This window comes from Curcuma longa, chromosome 5, assembly GCF_044706935.1.
Source record: "Curcuma longa cultivar G26 ecotype Majalengka, Jawa Barat chromosome 5, ITB_CL_G26_1.1, whole genome shotgun sequence".
Lineage (NCBI taxonomy): Eukaryota > Viridiplantae > Streptophyta > Magnoliopsida > Zingiberales > Zingiberaceae > Curcuma > Curcuma longa.
The window spans coordinates 5785602-5798067 of NC_133865.1; the positions used below are offsets into that span (position 1 = coordinate 5785602).

Below are 12466 nucleotides of genomic sequence, written 5' to 3' on the forward strand. Positions count from 1 at the left end.
AATGGGGAAGGATAGTAAAAAAAAGGGTGGGAAGAAGGAAGAAGTCAATAAAGACGCTTCACAAACATGTAGATGAGGGGAAATATTTAATGCAAGGACAAAACCTTGTTCAATCGATAACATGACTGCTGAAGCTTCCAACATGCAAAAGACTGGGCAACGAACGCAAGAAATCCTAGTGAAGGGAGCAACACCTTTGCTTCAAATTAAAGAATATGGAGGTAAAGACTAGTTTTAGAAAATCCTTCAATTGCTGTTAAAAAGATTCTGTACCCAAATATTGTTTTTTTATTTTCTTTTTTTTTCTGTATATTGAATTGTTTGCTTCATGAATGCATAATAGTTGCGCTTCGAAAAATTACAAACCTCTTGTTTGGTCTTGAAAAGTTTGGCTTTCTGTCATGTGAATAAGTTTTGTTGTATTTGTTACAGGTCGGAAATGTACAAAATCTAGTGATTTATTCAATTTGGATAGTAAATAATTCTTTGGCACTCTGTTTCCCTTATTTTGTCAAGTTGATTATTAATAGCATAAAAATTGATTTGGGGAAATAATTTACTCAATGCATTTCGTCACTTGAATAATCTAGTGATCCTGAACAACTATTAACTGGAGATCTAAGCTAGATTCCAGTGCTATTGGATGGAATCTAGAGAGAGTTTGCTATCCTCAAGAAAGAGAACAAATCTCTTCAATCCAACTAGGAACAATCGAAGATCTACAAATCGGGCATCCTCTACCGCCTGGTTGTAGTTCCCGGGCACACCTAAAGACAACAGCACATGTTTGGGCATCAGAATTGTGTGCAAGATCTCCATTTGCATGTGTTGAGAAACAAAATGCAAGGAATCTAGAAGGTAAAAACTCATTGATAGCTCAAGTGCAATGGAAGATATACCTATCTATGCAATAACTAGTTCACTCGAGGAGTATCGAAACAGATACAGCAGCTGCCTTTGGTTCCTGTTTGTTGCAGATAGCCATTCAAGATACTCCCAGTTAGATCTGCATTAAAGCTGATCAAAAATGCTTCTCAATAGGAGGAAATAGTTGATTGATTAATCGATAATGAATAAAATCAGAACCTATTCCTTGAAGAATCAGGTGACAGATTTCAATGTAACAGTGGTCTCTCATCAGAGTAGAACAAGTAGCACTCACTTGATTGCCTAATCGCATCAACGACGTCTTGCTTGATAGAGTCATGCAGTTCAACTTGCTTCTTCATGCAATTCTTGACTAACTTGCGAAGTTCATGAAGTTCTCGGTGTATCTGCACGATACCATCTCTCAATTCATCCATATATTCAAGATCCTGCTGAGTTGCAAACAAATGTCATTGTATCAGAATTTTTCTTGTCAAGGGGATTTTAAGGAGAAAATTGAACTTCTAAGTACGGTTTTAGATGGTCGGTGCGGGGATGAAGCATGTTTCCGACATTCAGACTGGCACATGGTGTGGTTTTGCGGAGTTGAACATGATGAGAAGATATCAACAACGGTCTCGGAATTGTAACTACACTCCTCCAATTTTTGCCAAAATGGATGATCTTCATCATTTGCAATAGAGTCTTGAGCAAAAGTTTGTTTCCTTTGCATCTCTAACAACGATAAGACTAGTGTGTTTAATTTGTTGCAAAAGTCACTATCAAGGGAAGCCGAGACTCTTCTCCTGGACAAAATCGACAACATGATTAACTAAAATGCTCAAAACTCTATCATTATCATCATTAAAACTATGTAAGTTCAACCGATAAGTGGGTTTGCTAAAAGTGTTCAGGCAAAGATATGAAGTAAAACAACTCTAAAAACTACCAACTCTTTTTCAGAAATTTTGCCCCCAAAAGCGGCACAAGTAGATGAAGATTCAACTAGCATGATCAGTCGGTTATGTTTAAGTGAGCTACTTGAAATGAAGTAGTACCTAAATATTTTGATAATGCTGTGATTACAATACAGTATTCAGATTTCGATACTTGATTAATGGCTTGAGAGAATGTGCAGTGAAGGAAGAACATAGAAAATGAACTGAAAAATGTATCAAACTTCTTTCATAAGAAAAAGAATGCATTGAAGTTCATCTCAGGACACTTTCAATCAGAGAATTACCTTTCATAAAAGCTATAAGCAGATTGGAATCAGAATTACCTTTCATAAAGCTCTATCATTTCAACATTATCTGCAAATTTCTGAAAGAATCCGACACACATTGGTTGCCTTCTGACTGTCCATTGTCTCCGCGAACCGGAAGGCTGATGCATCAGTCTACTTACACTTCGCTGCGAGTGCCAACCATTTGAAGGTAACAAGTCTGCCATACTTTGCAAATCAATGTTACTCATCCACAAATTTCTTTCATCCCATGAACCAATTGTGCTATGATTTCCTTCCCGCAAAGAGTTGGTGTTAGGGTAAGTGCTTTCTGAACCATATCTCTTGGCATTAAACTGATCAGTAAAATGTGTACAGCTTGAATCTTCAGCATCCAGAGGAAACTCAGCCTGAACACTACACTGTTTCTCGAGAAATTGCTTCCTCCTACCGCAACGATCAAGCAGGACTTAGATTGAAATACAAAACGAGGCAAATGAAAGTTATAGAACTTGCTCAAGCATTCTAATAGTTTGGAAAGTTAGCATCAGAATTCATGCCAAATTAAAAGCAGTATTATTTTTCGAACAATCCACATAGATGCAGGTAAAGCACATATTCACTAAACCAATTGGCAAGTGTAGCAATCCTTGTATTTACCTGGGATGTGAGATTGCTGTTCGTTTATGCAATTCATCAGGCTTCATTGATGTTGATCCTACTGTGTGCCCAAATGTTGGCTGCAAAGATGAACATGAACAAATATATATATTGATCAACAGGTTCTTTAATGAGAATGAGATTGAGGATGAGTTATTGGTGTTTAAGTTGCAGATTACCCAAAGAAGGCGATGATGCTGGAACTGAGAGACGCAATGGTGCCCGCTCAGTGCAGCAAGCTCACTCCGTCTTTCCTGTTCTATTCTTGCGACGAAATCTTTCATGCATCGCTGATCGCTTGATGTGTTATCTGCCGTCGCCGCCGCCGGATTTTTTCGAGGGGATTGCTTGTTCTTGATATTCGATGAGGAAGCGACGGCGCGCGTCCTGTTCCCGGAACTCAGCATCCTCACGATGTTCTCCACCCGGCCAGTCCTCTCCCTCGATGAGGAGGAACAATTTGGGGCCGCCGCGATGTCGGAATCCGAATCCCCCGAGTTGTCGCTGAAAAGCTCGTCCGCCGACGAGGAAGCAGCGGTGGAGGTGGCGCTGTCGCCGCTGTTCTCCGGGCCGTTCTTGGGACTGAACGCCGAGTCGGCCTCCAACCCCCGCCACATCTGTATCAGCGACGACGCCCGGACGCTGCTCGGCAGATCGACAGCCGCGGCTGCAGCGGTGCCAGCGGAGGAAGAATCAGAAGCCTCGCGCAGAAAGGATTGGGCGCGGGCGGAGACTGGCGGGGAAACTGTAGCCAGCGCCGATATTTCAGCCTCGCGGGCCTGCCGGTCGAGGGTCCTGACCAGCTCTCGCTCTTGCAACGACGCCCACCGTTCCATGATCCCCGGAGACCCCCCGTCCTCCTCGGACCGGTCGGGGGAGGAGGAGCGCACATCTGTGCTTTGACGCTGAGGGACGATGACCTTGCGGAGGTGAGAAGCGTTGAAGGAGCAACCGCCAAGGGCGTCGGCGTTGGAGAGTCCGGCGAGTTCGAACCACTTATCGGAGACAGAAATGCGGGCCACGGAGGAAGCCATGAGAAGAGCGTAATGGCTGCAAAATCTTAGGCGACACAAACGACGATGGCGGAGCCGGAGAAGGAATTGGCGAGATTGCAAGCGCTGATCGTGATCATCCTATAATAGTAAGAGCTGGGAATCCGTTCGGCGCTCTTCTATTCTGAGGGCGGAGCAGTTCCACGTACGGCGGGATTCCCGTTGGTTGTCGCCATGGAACGGACGGCTGGTGCTGCTGGAGCGGGCTTTGAATTGGTTTGAGAAATTTAATGGGCACGCACGCGGTGCGCGTGATGAGATTGTAGCGCGGGAGAAGCAGTTATGAGCGCCGTCAGAGGGATGGATGGGGAGAATCCAGATTGACGGAGAGATTTTGAACTTGAAAGATTTGGGCGGCGGAGGGGGCTGTTGCGGCCGGGAGAATCTAGCGGACAGATATCGAAATGGTCGTCGCGCTGGCGCAGCGATCGGACCGATGAGCGTCCCTGTTCAACGGTCAACGTCGTAGAGGACCTACTGTTTAGTCAACGGCCACAGCGCAGTGGACCCCACCCGAGATTTTATTATATAGCGTCTTATATTACGTTTAAAATAGGCTTGTTTATTTGAAAGATTATAAACTTTGAAAAATATTAAATTTATTACATTTTTGTTAAAAACCTATCGGACCAAAAATATACCTGGTGTTAAGAAAAAATAAAGTAAAACCAAAAAAGACACTTGAATCTCTGACCTGAAATTCTGAAACATGATTAGGACAGCAAGCACTCGAGAATTGAAGCACGGGATGAAGATTAAAATTGAAGGTTAAATACACAAGAAATGTCAACATATGTTGGTGGATTTGCATCAGATTTTACAATGCACATTCTAAAGCCGTTCGGCCAAGAAATAGTATTACAGCTTTCGTCAAACATGGCACCTGTCCACTGATAGTCTTCAAAGGAAATTCCTACGACTCCTCGTCGCTTTCGTCACCGAAGATTGAAGATACCTTGATAGCCACCTTTGGCTTCTTACTATTGCTACCAGTTGAAGTCTGTCAGATGGTGAACAGGAAAACGAGTAACAAGTCGTTTTGCTGCTAAAATATTTGATATCATGGAAAAGTAATATGGAAATCATTGATGTTATCCAAACAGAATAAACTGCCTTACTGAGAAAACAAAAGAGCATACTCAGTTAAATCATATAGCTCTTCTATCAAATCGAATCCATGGGCTGCAAATTCCCAAACAAAACTAAGTTGTTTGTGTCAGATATATATTGTATCCTGTTTAGACAAGATAATTCTGAGTATTTTCAGAGAAACCGTTTACACCGTGCATTATGTTTCCAACAATTTCATCATTGTAAACACCAGGACAAATAATAGTTTATATTTATGATAGACGCATAGGATATATATAGCAACATTGATTTATAAGTACATGCTAATTAGAAATTGATGTAAAGGAGGGAGTAATATTAACTCAATGCAACTAGGGCAGAAGTCCAACAATGACAAACTGTGAGCCCTATCGATTTAGGATCATATGCAGCTATTAAAAAAGGGTTATTATCAAGCATTGTTGGAGATCTGATATTTGATTAGCAAGCTATGTTGTAACACCACAGCTTACATTATACAGAATCCTAAACTTAGCAGTAACAAAAACAAAACCTCAATTAACAAGATAGGATCCAAAATAACCAACCTTGGCATTGCCTTGCTTAGAAAAGCCAAATTTCAGAGCCTGTCGCTGATCCTGTTGTAGTACTGCTGCAGAAGCCTTTGGTGCACTAATATCACAGGAGGTCCCAGAACCTTCTGGCTGTTGCTGTTGTTGGCGTTGTTTATGTGCATCCGCCCTGCAAAAGAGTAATAAACATGTAAACAAGATGTGATGCTCTATGGTTCACACACACACTTAAATAAAATAAAATCAAGGTGCAGCAAGGTGTAGGAAAGCAAAAGTATATGGGATACATTTGTGCAAACTTGGCCATTTCCTTCTCTTGACGTAATTGTTCTCTTTTCTGCCTATCATCACGGCTGCTGCTTCCATGCATTTCTCTCATTTCTTTGAATCTCTGTAGATTTTAGAAAGAATAAGAGCCACATTCACATTTTGTAGGGACTATCATTATTCTAATAAGTACATATGAGGCTATCAATTTAGTTACAACTATGAAACTGAGAACCATTTAAGAAACTTTTTTAATGACAATGGAAAGGAATACCAAAAATATGTACTTGTTTCTTGGAGTTTGGCGCAATAAAAAAATTGAGCGAACCTTAATGTGAGCTACCATAGATAATTTTACTAGTAAAATTTACTTCAGTTCAGAAGCCAAAAACATTAATCGCTTTCATCATCTATCTTTTACCAACTATTGGAATTGGATGCTAGAAGGCAATTAATCTCCATTAGGACAAAATATGTAACAGCACGGGAGTTCAAAAATCTCTTGCACAACTTATATAAATGAATTAGTCTGTCCACGAAGAATCCAGATAATATTTTGCAAATAATCGGAACCATCTTAAATTGAAAAAAAAAAAACTGATACTGAATAACACGAGTTACCTTTCTATGATTGTGGTCATAAGAGCTCAGATGACTTTCAAATTCTATTGCCAATTTGTACTGTTTGTTGCAGAGATTGCAAAAAAAGACCTTTTTTATTTCCTTGACCTCAGATTCAATTTTCTGCTCGCGCTCTGCTACAACCTGGATTGTCATCATTGGCACGAAGCAGGCAGAAGAAGCCACCAGGTAATAAAAAGTGCACGAAATTCTCAAGACCCACGAGAGTTGATGCTTCCTTATGATATACCAATCCCATCAAAAATGACAGGCATATATGACAGTATGCTGCCTTATACTATAATGCAGGTTTACAATGTCAAGCATCAACCTCAAAGCATCTAACACTGGAAACACCACAATCAAATAAATGCTAGCATCAGAAACCATACCTCCCGCTTTTTTATATTTTCTTCAGTCTCTGCTAATTCAACATCAAGCTTTCTTCTTTGCACATTTCCTTCAGCAGTGAAAAAATCATCCTCTTCTTGCTTTCCCACCCCAAGCTTTGGATCCCTCATTCCAGCTTTTATGGGCTCTGTAATGCCTGATATCCACATCAAAAAAATACAAGCTCAGTAAAAGCAGTAAAGCCATGGAACTATATGATCACATAAAAAATTGCTTCAGACAATTATGCAGGTTCAAGATATAAATCTACTAACACGCCTCCTGATTCAGAAAAAAGTAAAGGAAGACAAGGAAATCTGGAGAGCGCAGATTGTGTCCTGAAAGGTAAACTGTCCCCAATTCAAAACAAACTACATATAGACAATCCTATGAGATCATGAGCTCAGGGATGCATACTTCATGCCTCATGAGATAACAGGGAACACAGAATCTTGGGGATCATGAGGGCACAGAAAAAATTATTTAGCCCACCAATTAAAACAATTTAAACACTACCATGGGTGATAGTGCAAGTCACATTTCAAATTTCATGGGAAGAAGACAAAACATTTTTCAGTACTTTGACTAAATTAAGTGGATTTCAAACGAATTCATCTTTCAAATCATCCGAACCTCATTCAGCATTTCAAACTCTTTACATTGTCATATATACCTCTTGATTTGGTTGGAAAATTGTGCATTTCAGTCTACAAATAGAAAAAAATTGAAATGTGAAAATACTAATTGATTGACCAGAGGAAACAATTAAATAGGTTAAACTCCATGGTCCAAAATCTTGATTCTTGATAAAGAGCCAGATGTGAAATAATAACCCCGTTATAAAGTTCATAACATGAGAGGGAAACATCATCAACAGGCAATATATCATGGATACCAAGAGTGGAGTCACATATTCATCTTCTTGACTTGCAAGGGTATACTATCCAAAAAGTTAATAAAAAAACAAAGCATAGAAAAATTATATTTCCTAATGCAAGACGAACAAAAGAAGTTCAAAAAGCATTAACAATCTGATAAGAACTAAAGCCCTTTCACATATGAAAGAATAAAGAAATCATAGAAGAAATCACTGATCCACATGATAGAAGCAGTTTAATACAGAAGAAATAAGTAATCATTGGCATACCAACAGCTCAAAGGCAGAATCTAACAACATCCTAAAGCCAAAATAAGTACCTTGCTCATTCTTCCCAAGACCCTTTCCTTTCCACCCCATCTTCTGCAGAAGTCTAAATCCTACATTGGATGATGTTAATTGTGTATCCAAAGATGCTTGCTCCAGGTTATCAGTATCAAGGTTTTCTGTGGGCCTATGGGATATAGGCAAACGAAAATCTCCTGGCGCATCCTCAGACAAGGAATCAGGGTATGCCTTTTCAAAGGAAGAAAAGAGATCATTAGATTGAAAGTGTCCAAACAAATGCGACCATGAAGAAAAAACAAAGTGACTAGCATGGCTTTGTGTATGGATGTCAGAAGTATACAGTATATATATATAGGATCATAAGAGAACATTTATCATGAAGAATATATGTTCAAGGCACTTGCAAATAGAATAGGAAGATTATAGAAGAAGCTAGGTCAAACAGTCTAAATACAGACAGCAGATACATGCTAAAATCGATTAGGCAACTACATGACAGTTATTTACCTCTTCCCTTGCTTCTTGATTATTTTGAAAGAAGGCCTCATGTCTACCACTGAACGTTTCATCTTCCATTATGATGAATCTAACACACTGTTAAATTATAATGTTAGTTGAAGTGTGGCTTCAAGAAAAACATAGAAATAAAAGCATAATGATAACGTGCCACAACAATTAAAATTTCAGTAGGAATGAGAGCAAATGAAATAGACACACCTCAACCTAAAAGAAGCAATGTATTCACAAAAGAGAAAAGTGATTGGGGAATAAAAAATATATATTTGAGAGGACATGTTATAAAAGATGATTGTAAAAATAATATGCATATGATATAAAGAATGAATACTAAAATTGAGTAAAACGAGGTCCTATAGTATAAATAACAAATATATATTGTTTTCTCAATCATTTTTTACGTCATGTACATTCATTCACACGTATATTCATGTGCATCACTTATGTATATTTGCTCTTTATAACATATGCATTTGTTCATTATATTATGTGTATTCATTTTATACAACTCCAGAACTCATCTTTATATCATATACATATTGCTTTCTCTCTCGTTTTTTATGTCATACTTGTTTGCACATATGTGCATGTTCACCCATTCTTTATATTTATTATTTAGAACATATGTATTCATTTTTTATATCATGTGTATCCATGTTAATCAACTGTAGGATATTTGTATACCTACAATAGAAACTCGTTATTAGAAAACATACAACATGCTAAGACATAGACAAAGATTAGTAGTTGTATATCTTTTAATATTTATGCTCATTATCAATCAATTAGTTAAACAATATAGTTCTCAATTTTTACAGGATCAAATGATTGCTCCAATTATCATAGGCAGTTAGGCACAAGACAATCAAGATCCAATAATTGATCATTACTTAAATCCAATGCTTGGATGTAAACAAATATGTGAGATATAAAATCACCTTCTGCTAGTGATGCTAGAAGTGATCATGCAATGTGATAATATAAGAGAAGATAGAGGCAACACGAAGTAAGATTAAGGGAACAGAAGGGCATCTAGGAAAACACAATATGAATACAATATAGCAGTTAGTGGCATCTAATGAGTACTCTTAAGTGGCTTGAATCAATGTTCTGATATATAATGCAAGGTTGAACTCTTTGTGATGCTCCTACCAATTTCTAATTTTTTTTCTTATTTGCTCTTTTGTGAAAGTTCAGTTTTTGAAAAATTGTAAAGCTTTGGAGATAATTGTGATGCATAGATAATGAAGGTGATTTTCCATAGTGAATTAGTTGAATGTGAATTGAATTTCACATAATAAATCATCATATTTGATGAATGTGTTGGTTTGTATTTGTATTGTAGTAAGCAGTGATTAAATTTGTCATTATTAAAAAAATAAAACTCTGGAAACTAATTATCCACAACCAAGGTGGCTAACACAAAGTCAACATGGTAACTGAAAACTCCTATTCAATGACCGAGACATTCTCTGGCTGTACATTACTCATCACAACTATAGGTACTATTGGAGGAAGATTGTTCATTTTCCATAACCAAGTGGAATGGTCAGAAGACCCTCCTTCCATGACGGGGTCTGGCCAATTCCACAACAAAACTTTATTAGTTGCAGTAGCTTTCTGCGGTCCAAAGATTGGTAATGGCCAGCAAATAGGCTAGTAAAAATCTGTCTTGTAATGTTTGTACAACTTTTGTTCTTCAAGAGAAAATATAGGAAATTATCAACGATTATTTGGCATGACTTTTGAAATTTATTGTTACTGTGTTGCTGTAATTTGTACAACAAAAGAACTAACAAACAATGGATTCTAACAATTAGCATAAACAATATATTATTGCAACAAAAAAGTAAAAGTCATCATACAATGTTAAAATATTAGGACATATTAACAAATACAAATACTGAACTGAATGGTGACTCGTATATTCTATTGCTATTTTTAAAAGCAACTAAACAAAATTTGTAAATCCATAAAAAACTTGTATGTATGGAAAAGATGTCTATCAAAGTTGCATTATTTAAAATCATCAATTAAATCTAGAGAATATCAGGAATTCAATCAAGAAAGATGAATTACGACGATTGATTCATCATACATCATACGAGATTCTAAACTAAAACTGAAAAGGGATTACAACAATATTCCTCTCGGCACGTTCGAATTAAAATCTCTAACAACTGTCTATATTATAAAGACTTTTGGCTCATGTATTTATCAAAATTTCTCTCTCCCCAGCCCCAATTGGACAAAGAATGCAAATCTTATAAAAAACTTCAAGTATGTCAAAATGAATCAATATACAATAACAACAACGATCAAGTTTTATCCCACCAGGTAAGGTCGGCTATATGGGTCCTTTTACATCATTGGACTTTATCCCCTACTATATCATCATTTATATTTAAATATATTTTATCTGATTTCATTATTACTAACCAAATCTTTTTTTTGTCTTCCTCTTTCTCATTTGATGTGCACATTTGTTATAGTTTCACATCGTCTAACCGAAGCATTTATTGATCATCTAAGTACATGTCTATATCATCTTAAACGTGTCTCCTAGAATTTTCTCTCAATAGGTGCAACCTAACTTTCTCTCTAATATTTTTATTTCTTATCCTGTCAATCTTTGTATATCCACACATGCACATTAACATCCTCATCTCTGCAATTTTCATCTTCTACTCATGTACTCGAGTCATAGCTCAACATTTGGCTCCATATAACATAGCAGGTTTAACCGTCATTTTCTAAAACTTCCTTTAAGTCTTAAAGCTACTTTACAATCACAAAGAATACCTGAAGTTCTTCTCCATTTCAACCATCTTACTTGAATTTTATATAAAACATCTCTCTCAATCCCTCCAAAATTGGTCCTAAATACTTAAAAGTGTCTCATTACGTCATCTTCTATCTTAACAATTGTCATTACGTCTAATATTGTTAAACTTAAATTTCATATATTCTATCTTTACATCATCCTATGTCATTATGAGAAGAAAAAAAGGTGATGTGGTTTACCCGATATTAAATTGTATCAAAACAACACGTATGAGAATGGAAAAGAAGCAACGTAATGCAAGTTGAAAAAGAAGTTGTAATCATATTTGATAAGTTCTGGGCTATAAGTAGGAAATAACAGATTATTAACACTGAAAGTTAGATAGTTGCTAATTATTTGTTATCTTAAAGATTCCTTTTACAAGTTTATGCCCACAAACACTGTAAGCCCTAAAAAATTAACAATTGCAGCCGTAGACACATTTTAGCACAAATAATAAACCATGCAGCAGCAACAAATTAGGGACTATAAAATAGATAAAAGTGTAAGTACAAAGTATAACTAATTTAATATTTTATCAATCACTCATTACTTCAAAAAACTGCATATCAAGTTGACTACGCAACTAACAAAATGAGTTAGAATAGTCATGTACCCAGGATAGAACGAAAGACGCGAATCAATTGCCGTTCCAATCGTTTGAACCGCTCGGCCTCGCTAGAGCTGCAATTTCTGGTCCGCCGTCGCCAAGGCGAGGCCTGAATCAAACACTGCGACGAACGAAAACGAAGGAGACTTAATACGATGCAGAACAAGGAAAATCATTTGTGAAATTGAAATAACGGAAGATGCCGGCAGGGTTTTGGCTCGCCTGAGTTTCCACAGACGCTCGGTGCTCGTCGCACGCTGCAGCGCGGAAAACCAGCGGATGCGAAGGGGGCAGGCAGCAACCGCAGCGGGCCTCTCTCGTGATCTGGAAATTTAGGGTTTGCAGTAGCGAGTTAGCGGGTTAACGGGTTAGCGGGCTGGATTAACGGGTAGCCAATTTTGGTCTTAGTTAAAACTCGGAACAAAAATTAATCAATAATCCTTCCAAATTTCATAATTATACATTCGATTAATTTTTAATTACTTCATGTTTTCAAAATCCTCATTTAAATATTTGAACGCGAATTCTTTCTATAGAAAAAAAAATTGAGAATAAAAAATTTATTATATTATAAACTCAATTCTTCTATAGAAAAACTTGTATAGTTAGTTAGAGAAATACTACGC

General features: G+C 37.4%; 2 protein-coding genes across 2 annotated transcripts; both read right to left on the minus strand.

Moving 5' to 3' along the window:
- Positions 1-1115: 1115 nt before the first annotated feature.
- LOC141828904 (uncharacterized) lies at positions 1116-3786 on the minus strand. Its single transcript, XM_074716293.1, has 5 exons — positions 2932-3786; positions 2753-2832; positions 2150-2539; positions 1400-1673; positions 1116-1316 (listed from the first exon to the last, which is right to left on the minus strand). Exons 1-5 carry the CDS (start codon positions 3784-3786, stop codon positions 1116-1118), a joined length of 1800 nt encoding a protein of 599 aa, XP_074572394.1.
- A 769-nt stretch (positions 3787-4555) lies between these two features.
- LOC141829413 (uncharacterized) lies at positions 4556-12134 on the minus strand. Its single transcript, XM_074716874.1, has 9 exons — positions 12063-12134; positions 11847-11961; positions 8398-8484; positions 7923-8118; positions 6728-6882; positions 6336-6479; positions 5735-5838; positions 5463-5616; positions 4556-4804 (listed from the first exon to the last, which is right to left on the minus strand). Exons 3-9 carry the CDS (start codon positions 8464-8466, stop codon positions 4718-4720), a joined length of 909 nt encoding a protein of 302 aa, XP_074572975.1. The 5' UTR covers positions 8467-8484; positions 11847-11961; positions 12063-12134; the 3' UTR covers positions 4556-4717.
- Positions 12135-12466: the final 332 nt, after the last annotated feature.

Bases quoted from the DNA above. Each gene is read 5' to 3' on its own strand.
- LOC141828904 (XM_074716293.1), bottom strand. From the start codon at position 3,786: ATGGCTTCCTCCGTGGCCCGCATTTCTGTCTCCGATAAGTGGTTCGAA. The intron at 2,833-2,931 runs GTAATCTGCAAC...TCATCTTTGCAG, and splicing joins AGCATCATCGCCTTCTTTGG to CCAACATTTGGGCACACAGT. The intron at 2,540-2,752 runs GTAAATACAAGG...TCGTTGCGGTAG, and splicing joins ACAGCAATCTCACATCCCAG to GAGGAAGCAATTTCTCGAGA.
- LOC141829413 (XM_074716874.1), bottom strand. From the start codon at position 8,466: ATGGAAGATGAAACGTTCAGTGGTAGACATGAGGCCTTCTTTCAAAAT. The intron at 6,883-7,922 runs GTACTTATTTTG...TGTGGATATCAG, and splicing joins TCTTGGGAAGAATGAGCAAG to GCATTACAGAGCCCATAAAA. The intron at 4,805-5,462 runs GTTGGTTATTTT...ACCATCTGACAG, and splicing joins CTAAGCAAGGCAATGCCAAG to ACTTCAACTGGTAGCAATAG.